Source organism: Macrobrachium nipponense, chromosome 9, assembly GCF_015104395.2.
Source record: "Macrobrachium nipponense isolate FS-2020 chromosome 9, ASM1510439v2, whole genome shotgun sequence".
Classification (NCBI taxonomy): Eukaryota; Metazoa; Arthropoda; class Malacostraca; order Decapoda; family Palaemonidae; genus Macrobrachium; species Macrobrachium nipponense.
The window spans coordinates 108,621,289-108,631,288 of record NC_061110.1 but is presented as its reverse complement, the minus strand read 5'-3'; the positions used below and the strand labels follow the sequence as shown (position 1 = coordinate 108,631,288).

General features: G+C 56.8%; 4 protein-coding genes across 4 annotated transcripts in view; 2 read left to right on the top strand and 2 right to left on the bottom strand.

Moving 5' to 3' along the window:
• LOC135218211 (uncharacterized) overlaps positions 1–2,452 on the top strand; it is a 6,963-nt gene extending 4,511 nt beyond the window's left edge. The window contains exons 3-4 of the mRNA XM_064254364.1: positions 165–1,669; positions 1,730–2,452. Coding sequence (XP_064110434.1) covers positions 165–1,669; positions 1,730–2,452 — 2,228 coding nt within the window. The remainder of the gene's footprint in view (positions 1–164; positions 1,670–1,729) is intronic.
• A 73-nt stretch (positions 2,453–2,525) lies between these two features.
• On the top strand, positions 2,526–5,628 carry LOC135218210 (basic proline-rich protein-like). The gene is made up of 3 exons (XM_064254363.1): positions 2,526–2,926; positions 3,052–4,729; positions 4,819–5,628. Exons 1-3 carry the CDS (start codon positions 2,526–2,528, stop codon positions 5,626–5,628), a joined length of 2,889 nt encoding a protein of 962 aa, XP_064110433.1.
• A 28-nt stretch (positions 5,629–5,656) lies between these two features.
• LOC135218209 (putative leucine-rich repeat-containing protein DDB_G0290503) lies at positions 5,657–6,853 on the bottom strand. The gene has a single exon (XM_064254362.1). It carries the CDS (start codon positions 6,851–6,853, stop codon positions 5,657–5,659), a length of 1,197 nt encoding a protein of 398 aa, XP_064110432.1.
• Positions 6,854–6,936: 83 nt separating this feature from the next.
• Positions 6,937–9,030, bottom strand: LOC135218208 (golgin subfamily A member 6-like protein 2). Its single transcript, XM_064254361.1, has one exon. It carries the CDS (start codon positions 8,509–8,511, stop codon positions 6,937–6,939), a length of 1,575 nt encoding a protein of 524 aa, XP_064110431.1. The 5' UTR covers positions 8,512–9,030.
• Between the last annotated feature and the right edge of the window lie 970 nt (positions 9,031–10,000).

Genomic DNA, 10,000 nt, shown 5'->3' with positions numbered 1-10,000 from the left:
ACTGGCCCCCCAACCAACACCATACCTAGCGCCGGCAACGGCCCCCACCACCACCAACCCCAGCGCCAGCACCGCTTCCCACCACCACCCTCCCAAACACAACGCCCATTATCACCAACCCCAGCATTAGCACTGACCACCACCACCACCACCACCAAATCCAGTGCCAGCACTGCCCACTACCACAAACATCACCAGCGCCAGCAAGGCCCCCACCATCAACGTCCCCAGTCCCAGCTCACCCCCCACCACCACCACCATCCCTGGCCCGGCACTGGCCCCCACCACCACTATCCCTAGTGCTGGGACTGCTCCCCACCACCATGTTCACCATCATCAGCCCCGGCACCGCACCCCCAACCCACCCCACCATCCCCCCCATGGCACCGAAACCCCCACCACCACTATCCCCAGCGCTGGCACTGCTCCTCACTACCATGATCACATCATCAGCCCCAGCACTGCACCCCCACACCACCATCCCCACCCCACCCCACCACCCCCACCTCCCACCACCACCATCCCCCCACCACCACCACCCACCACCACTCCCACTATCCTAGGCCCCTCCTGCCACTGCCACCCCCACCACCACCATCCCCCAGCTACCGCACCCCCACCACCAACATCCCAGTCCCCCCACCCCCACCATCCATCCTTGTCCCCCTCACCACCACCACTCCCACTCCCACCACCACAAGCCCCGTCCCCCCGTCCCCCCTGCGCTGCACCCCCCACCACCACATCCCTGGCCCCCTGCCACCACACCCTCTCACCACCACCATCCCCAGCCCCAGCCTCCCCACCATCACCATCCCAACCCCCCTCCCCACCCAACCCACTGCACCCCTACCACCACCAATCCCATCCCAGTCCCCCCGCCACTGCACCACCACCAACCACACCATCCCCCTGCCACTGCACCACCACCACCACCTTCCCTCACCCCCCCCCACTGCCACCCCCACCACGGACCATCCCCAGCCCCCCCTGCTACCAACACCCCCACCACCACCATCCCTGCCCTCGTGCCACCACACCCCCACCACCATCCTTGCCCCCCCGCCACCGCATCCGGATCCACACCACCACCATCTCTGGCCCCCTTGCCACCGCACCCCCACTGCCACCATCCCCGCTCACCACCACACCCCCACCACCATCCCCGGGCCCCCGGCGCCGGACCGCCCACCAGCACCACCATCCCCGGCACTCCGGCGCCGGGACTGCCCACCACCACCACCCACCACCCACCCCAGCGCCAGGACCTCCCACCACCACCAACAACCCCAGCGCCAGTACCAGCCCCCCACCACCACCAACCTCAGCACTCCACTGCCCAACCATCGCCCACCACCAACTGCAGCACCGGAACCTCCCCTCATCCACCATTTCACGGCCCCACCACCGCCACCACCAACCCAGCTCCATAACCAGCCCCCCACCCACCACCACCAATCCCTGCACTGGCACCGCCCCCCCACCTCTAACAACCCCAGTGCTAGCACCACCCCCACCACCACCTACCCGAGTGCCAGCACCAGGCCCCCCCACCACCACCAACCCCAGCACCAGCACCTACCCCAGAGCCGGCACCAGGCCCCCCACCACCACTAAACCAAGCGCCAGCAACGCCCTCCAACCACCACCAAACCCAGTGCGGTCACTGGTCCCCCATACCACCAAACCCCAGCACCAGGCCCCACCCCCCGGGCCACATTAACCCCAGTCTGGCACCGCCACCACCAAACCCCCAGTGCTGGCGACACCCCCTGCCCCACCACCACCACCCCAAGCACCTTGCCACCAGCCCCCCCCCCCACCACCAACCCCTTGCTGGCACCTGGCCGGCCCCCAGCCACCACAACCCCAGTGCTGGCACCGGCCCCCCCACCACCACCACAGATCGCCGGCACTGGCCCCCCACCACCACCACAACCCCGCACCACGCACCAGCCCCCCCCCCCACCACCAACCCAGTGCTGGCACCGGCCCCCCACCATCAACCCCCGCCGCCGGCACCACCACCACCAACCCAGCACCACACCAGCCCCCCACCACCAAACCCAGTGCCGGCACAGCCCCCCACCACCACCACCCAGCACCAGCACCAGCCCCCCCCCCACCAACACCCCATGTGCTGGCGCCCCCCCCCCCACCACCAACCCAGTGCTGGCACCGGTCCACCACCAACCCCAGTGCCGGCACGGCCCCCCTCCACCACCACCACCAACCCCAGCACCAGCACCAGCACCCCCCCCACCATCAACCCCAGCGCCGTCACCGCCTCCCACCACCACCATCCCAAATACAACACCCAACATCACCAACCCCAGCGCAAGCACGGCCCCCACCAGTCCCGGCTCAACCCCCTGCCACCACCATCCCCGGCCCCGGCACTGGCACACCACCACTAACCCCCAGCGCTGGGACTACTCCCCCACAACCATGATCATAATCATCTGCACACCGCACCCCCACCACCCAACCATCCCTGGCCCCCCCGGCTTTACTCCCCAACACCCATGATCACCCATCTTCCACCCCCCGGCCACCACACCCTGACCACCACCATCCCCCCCCCTGCACCAAACCCCCACCACCACTATCCCAGCGCTGGCACTGCTCCCATCCGCCCCAGGTCACCCATCTTCATCCCGGGCACAGCACCCCCACCACCACCATCCCCGCCCCTTCCCCCGCGGGCACCACACCACCACCACCTATCCCCCACGGCACTGCAACCCCCACCACCATACCCCCCATCCCCAGCCCCCTCAGCCACTGCACCCCCACCATCCCCCACCACCGTGCCCCCCACCACCACCACCTCCTGGTCCCCCCCGCCATCCACACCCCCGCCCCCCACCGCCATCCCAGCCCCTCCACCCTGCCACCGCACCCCACCGCCACCACCCATCCCCAGGCCCCCCCCCACACCACTGCACCCAAACACCACCCTCTCCCTGCCACCACATCTACCACCACCACCACCATCTGCCCCCTCCTCCCCCACCACTGCACCCACCACCACACTCCCCTCCATCCTAGGGCCCCCTGCCACAGCACCCCCCTAACCACCATCCATGGACCCCTGGCCACCACACCCTCACCACCACCATCCAGGGCACCCCCCCACCCACCGCACCCCCCGCCACCACCATCCCAGCCCCCCACCCAACCCAACCCCACTGCATCCCTACCACCACCATTTCAGTCCCCTCGCCACTGCACCCCACCAACACCATCACCCCCCGCCACCGCACCCCCACCCCCACCCCCCCCATCCCTGGCCCCCCCCTGCCACTACACCCCACCACCACCATTCCCCCACCATCTCACACACCACCACCTTTCCTTGCCCCTTCCCCCACCACCACCATCCCCAGTCCCCCCCTGCACCACACCCTACCATCCCCACGGCCCCCCACCACCGCACCCTCACCACCACCATCCCCTGCCCTCCCGCCACCACACCCCACCACCACCATCCCCTGCCCCCACCAACACACCCCACCACAACCATCCCTGGCCCCCTCGCCACGACACCACCACCACCATCCCCAGCCCCCCAGCACCGGACCCCCACCAGCACCATCCCTCCCTGGTCCCCCGCCGTCCAGGACCACCCACCACCACACCAACCCCATCCCCCAAGCGCCGTGACCGCTCACACCACCCACCCCAGCGCCGCGACTTCCCACCACCACCACCACCACCACCACCACCCACCCCAGCGCCGCAACCACTCACCACCACAATACCACCTCCACCACCCACCCCAGCGCCCGACCGCCCACTACCACCATCACCACCACCACCACCACTCCCCACGCCGGGACCGCCCACTACACACCACCCCACCACCACCACCACCTTACCACCAGTGCCGGGACCGCCCACCCACCACCACACCACCACCCCACCCCTAGCCCCAGTTGTCCGCCACCCTCACCACCACCACCACCACCACCCACCCCAGCGCCGGATCGCCACTCACCACCACCACCACACCCACCCCAGCGCCGGATCGCCCCCACTCACCAGCCACCACCACCACCACCACCCCCTTCCCCGGGCCTACCACCACCACACCAGCGCTGGGACCGCCAACCACCACCACCACCACCACCCCCTACCAAACCCCCTTCCGGGACCGCCCACCACCACCACCAACCCCAGCACCGGGACCGCCCACCACCACCACCACCAACCCCAGCGCCGTGACTGCCCACCATCAACCTCAGCGCCGAGACCGCCCAACCACACCCAAACCCAGCACCTTTCGCCCACCTCACCACCACCACCCCCCATCCCGCGCCGGGATCCGCCCTCACCACCACCACCCCACCCACCCCAGCGCCGGATCGCCACTCACACCACCACCACCACAACCACCCTCCCCAAGCGCCCTGGGACCGCCCTCCATTACCACCACCACCATGACCCACTCCCTGCGCCGGGACCGCCCGCCACCACCACCACCACCACCAACCCCACTGCCGGGACCGGCCACCACCACCACCAACCCCAGCGCTGGGACCCGCCCACCACCACCACCACCAACCCCAGCGCCGTGACTGCCCACCATCAACCTCAGCGCCGAGACCGCCCACCACCAAACCCAGCACCTTGGCCGCCCACCACCACCACCAACTCCAGCGCCGGGACCGCCCACTACCACCACCAACCCCAGCGCCGGGACCGCCCACCATCACCATCAACCCCAGCACCCACCACCAACCCCAGCACCGGGACCGCCCACCACCACCACCAACCCCAGCACCGGGACCGCCCACCACCATCACCCCTCATTAGCCCAGCACCTCCGGGACCGCCCGCCCACCACCACCACCACCAACCCCTCCAGCGCCGCCTGCCCACCACCACCAACCAACCCCAGCGGCCGTGACCAGCCACCACCACCACCCCGCGCCAGCCCGCCAGGGACGCCCACCACCACCACCAACCCCAGCGCCGGGACCGCCCACCACCACCACCAACCCCAGCGCCGGGACCGCTCCACCACCACCACCAACCCCATGCTCCGGGACCCCGCCCTTCCACCACCACCAACCTCCGCGCCTGGACCCCAGCCCACCACCACCACCAACCCCAGGCTCCAGGGACCGCCCTCCAACCACCACCAACCCCAGCTCCCGGACCGGGGGGGGGGGACCCCTCACCACCACCACCAACCCCAGCGCCGGATCTCCTGCTCCCAACCACCACCACCAACCCCAAGACAGCCGCCGGGACCGGGCCTCCACCACCAACCACCAACCCCCAGCCCGGACCGCCCACCACCAACCCAAGCGCCTGGACCGCCCACCACTAAGACAACCACCAACCCCTGTACCGCCCACCACCACCACCAACCCCAGGCCTGGCATCGCCTGTCTCTCCCCACTCCTTCCCACCACCAAACCAAGCTTCTTCCTCATCACGCGTTTATTCTTCTTCTTCGACTGTCTTACGTTCTCCTTCCTCTTCTTGTATTTTACGTCCCAAGCTTTGTTCTGGCTCCACGTCTTCATTGTTCTTGCTGGCCAGTCTTGCTTCCATCCTCCTCTGCTTGATTCAAATGATGGTGCATCGCACTTGCCCCTTCAGTTGCAGCTGTCGTAAACCATTAAGAAAATCCTAAACACCAAAATTAGGACTTGGGCGATGCACAATTGGGCACATGAAAGCGTCGTCTTCTGTCATTTTCCCCCTCTTCCTTTTCCATTTTCATTTCCTGCACGTTGATCAACTCTTTTATGTTCCTTATCAACTTTTCCGTTTCTGTTTTCCACTTCTGATTTTCCTCCATCGACTTGATGACCTCATTTTCCAGAACTTTAATTGTCTCTCTACAGTCAGTTAATTGCTGTTCCAACTGTCCAATCTCCTCGTCCTTTTCCTTGTTCATATCCTGCAGTTTTCTCAGGTCTTCTTCGAGGTCGTTCATCTTCTTTTCCATTTTGCTTTTCAAACTTTCCTTTTCATCGAGCAAGTTGACGATCTCCTTTTCAAAAACGTCAATTACTTCTCTGCAGTCGAGTAATTGCTTTTCCATCTGTCCAATCTCCTCGTCCTTTTCCATTTTCAAATCTTGTAGGTTGCTCAAGTCTTCTGTGAGGTCGTTCAGCTTCTTTTCCATTTTGCTTTTCAAACTTTCCTTTTCATCGAGCAAGTAGACGATCTCCTTTTCCAAAACGTCAATTACTTCTCTGCAGTCAAGTAATTGCTTTTCCATCTGTCCAATCTCCTCGTCCTTTTCCATGTTCAAATCTTGTAGGTTGCTCAAGTCTTCTTCGAGGTCATTCATCTTCTTTTCCATTTTGCTTTTCAAACTTTCCTTTTCATCGAGCAAGTTGACGATCTCCTTTTCCAAAACATCAATTACTTCTCTGCAGTCAAGTAATTGCTTTTCCATCTGTCCAATCTCCTCGTCCTTTTCCATGTTCAAATCTTGTAGGTTGCTCAAGTCTTCTTCGAGGTCATTCAGCTTCTTTTCCATTTTGCTTTTCAAACTTTCCTTTTCAGCAAGCAAGTCGACGATCTCCTTTTCCAAAACGTCAATTACTTCTCTGCAGTCAAGTAATTGCTTTTCCATCTGTCCAATTTCCTCGTCCTTTTCCATGTTCAAATCCTGTAGGTTGCTCAAGTCTTCTTCGAGGTCGTTCAGCTTCTTTTCCATTTTGCTTTTCAAACTTTCCTTTTCATCAAGCAAGTCGATGATCTCCTTTTCCAAAACCTCAATTACTTCTCTGCAGTCAGTTAATTGCTTTTCCATCTGTTCAATCTCCTCGTCCTTTTCCTTTTCCATGGGTTCAAATCCTCGTAGGTCGTTCAATTTCTTTTCCATTTTGGTTTTTTATCAAACTTTGCCAATTTTCATCAAGCAAGTCGACGATTTCCTTTTCCAAAACGTCGATTACTTCTCTGCAGTCAGTTAATTGTTTTTCCATCTGTCCAATCTCCTCGTCCTTTCCCATGTTCAAATCCTGTAGGTCGTTCAACTTCTTTTCCATTTTGGTTTTCAAACTTTCCAATTCTCTGATCACGCTCGAAGTCGACGATTTCCTTTTCCAAAACGTCGATTACTTCTCTGCAGTCAGTTAATTGCTTTTCCATCTGTCCAATCACCTCGTCCTTTTCCATGTTCAAATCCTGTAGGTCGTTCAACTTCTTTTCCATTTTGGTTTTCAAACTTTCCTTTTCATCAAGCAAGTCGACGATTTCCTTTTCCAAAACGTCAATTACTTCTCTGCAGTCAGTTAATTGTTTTTCCATTTGTCCAATCTCCTCGTCCTTTTCCATGTTCAAGTCTTGTAGGTTGCTCAAGTCTTCTGTGAGGTCGTTCAGCTTCTTTTCCATTTTGCTTTTCAAACTTTCCTTTTCATCGAGCAAGTTGACGATCTCCTTTTCCAAAACGTCAATTGCTTCTCTGCAGTCAGTTAATTGCTTCTCCATTTGTCCAATCTCCTCGTCCTTTTCCATGTTCAAATCCTGTAGGTCGTTCATCTTCTTTTCCATTTTGGTTTTCAAACTTTCCTTTTCATCGATCAAGTCGACGACCTCCTTTTCCAAAATGTTAAGTGCTTCTCTACAGTCAGTTAATTGTTTTTCGATCTGTCCAATCTCCTCGTCCTTTTCCATGTTTAAATCCTGCAGGTTTCTCAGGTCTTCTTTGAGGTCGTTCATCTCATTTTCCATTTTTGTCTTCATACTTTCCTTTTCATGTAGCGAGTCGACGACCTCCTTTTCCAAAACCTCAATTATTTCTCTACATTCAGTTAATTCCTTTTCCAACTGAGCAATTTCCTGCTCCCTTTCCTTATTCATTTCGTGCAGGTCGCTGAGCTCGTGCCTATGGTCACTGACTTTGTTTTCCATTTCATTTATAATTTTTTTGTTTTCTTCCAGTAAATTTAGGTTTGCCTTCTCTAAATCTCTTATTTTTTCTTCTTTTTCAGTCAGTTCCTGCTTACATTTTTCATCTTGTATGTCCTTTTTCATATGGAGACGACTGAGCTCCTGCATAAGGTGATGAACCTCGTTTTCCATTTCGATGGTTAATTCCTGTTTGTCCTCAGCTAACTTCTGGACTTGCTTTTCCAGATCTCCTATCTTCTCTTCTTTTTCAATCACCTCCTTTTTCAATCTTTCGATATCTTCGTTCTTTTCCAGATTCCTATCCTTTTGCTGAGTCAGCCTCTGCTTGAGGTCTTTAACTTCTTTTTTTAATTCTTTCTCCAAATCTTCAACCTGCTCTTCGCGGTCAGTTTTTTCTTTCTCCATACGCGCAATACTGATCTCCATTTCAGTCTTCTGTTCGCGGAGATTCCTCAGCTCTTCCTGCAGACCGTCCACTATCTCTTCTCGTTTAATGTCGTTCTCTTTCAGATGTTCAATCTGTTCGTCCTTGTCCATATTTTCACTCCGAAGATTTGTGATCTCCTCCGTGAGGTTTCTGTTCTCTTCCGCCAAAGTGCGGACCTCCTCTTTAAAACAGCCAATCATCTTCTCGAGTTCTTTTTCCACTTGAGATCGTTCCAGCTGTTCCCTATCCAGTGTGTCCAACCGCTGCCGAAGGAAGAGTAACGATTCATAAAGGTGGTTCCTCCTGCAATCCTCCAGTAGGGCTGGCTTAGGGAAGACGCATTCAAGTGGACCATTCAAAGTTTGTTCAAGAAGATCCAGAAACTCGTCTTCCTCTTCTTGGATAGATCCGCTGGGCAAGAGAGGCCTGTCTCCATCCTTTCTTTAAAATCATCGAGAACTCTTCGCCTCAAGCCGTCGAAATTGTCAGCCATTTCATCGAAGAGTTTCTCCTTTTCCAGCACGGTCGCTCGCAAACGAGAATTCTCACTCTGAAGGCGCTGAATCTCTAATTCGAGATTCACGAACTTCTTTTCGTAGGTGTCCTTCAAAGCCGAATATGCGTTGCTGCCCTGGTTGATGTCCGCCTCCTGGTCGGGTGAAATCAGTTCAGTCGGTCCATTCCATAAACATTTGATCTTCCGTCCAATATTAAAAAGGGTTATCACTGTCCCGAGGAACAGAGCCAATTTTAAAAGAATATTTCTACTGGAAATTGCGGAGCTCCAAGAGTTATTGTCAAAGATACTACTACGGGGAATCCCGTAGTCACAAATATCGTCAATAACATCACTGCCGCGACTCCAGTAGCCATAAATACAAACAAATTGCCGGAGCAATGCCACTTTTGAAACACTCACAATATTACAAGCGTAACTAATCATGATGAGATTATACCTAACACATGCTCGAGACAACAGCATAGTTTCAAAATCTGCCGCTGGCTTCGATGTGGGTTTTTCCGGAATCCATGAGTCCTCACGCTTCCTTATGGACTTCAGTTTTGTGTTCTCCCGGAATCCATGAGTCCTCGCGCTTCCGTGTGGACTCCTGTTTTGGGTTCTCCCGGAATCCACGAGTCCTCGCGCTTCCTTGTGGACTCCAGTTTGTCCTCAGGGTCTTCAGGAATTCCTCTGAACGCCTCTTCACAGCCTAGAAGAAGTCGAATCCGAAAAATTGCAGGAAAATGGCTTGGAGGAGGAGCTACGGAGACATCTGAATCCTCTCCTTTCCCTATCCATTTCCACCAGATCGTCCACTCCCGTTTCATACAGGAACTCGACGCTTATTCGCAAAGGCCTCCTTCTCTATCGCCGACCAATTTCCACATCAAAGCCAACATTTTTGCTTGCTCGCGGAGTAGTAACCCTACACTCTATTTCGTTGTGTTTGTTCTTGTTTGAGGGGGGGGCGGTGCGAAAGGTCTATGGAAGAGCCTAAAAAGATCTGAAAAAGGTGTTTCGCGTTGATTGAAAGATACAAGAATTTCAGAATAGGATATTAATGATTTATTTATTAGAATGAAGACGTTAAAAATATATAATGTGTTAAACAGTATAGGAAAATTATTTCTAATAAAATATATCCTATTTATTCTAATTTTTTTGGTGAAACAAGGCTCTATTTGAAC

Coding starts and splice junctions, on each gene's coding strand:
- LOC135218210 (XM_064254363.1), top strand. CDS start 2,526: ATGATCACCCATCTTCCACCCCCCGGCCACCACACCCTGACCACCACC. Junction 2,927..3,051: donor CCGCCACCACCCATCCCCAG/GCCCCCCCCCAC, acceptor CCTCCATCCTAG/GGCCCCCTGCCACAGCACCC. Junction 4,730..4,818: donor CACCATCACCATCAACCCCA/GCACCCACCACC, acceptor ACCCCTCATTAG/CCCAGCACCTCCGGGACCGC.
- LOC135218209 (XM_064254362.1), bottom strand. CDS start 6,853: ATGGAAAAGAAATTGAACGACCTACGAGGATTTGAACCCATGGAAAAG.
- LOC135218208 (XM_064254361.1), bottom strand. CDS start 8,511: ATGATTGGCTGTTTTAAAGAGGAGGTCCGCACTTTGGCGGAAGAGAAC.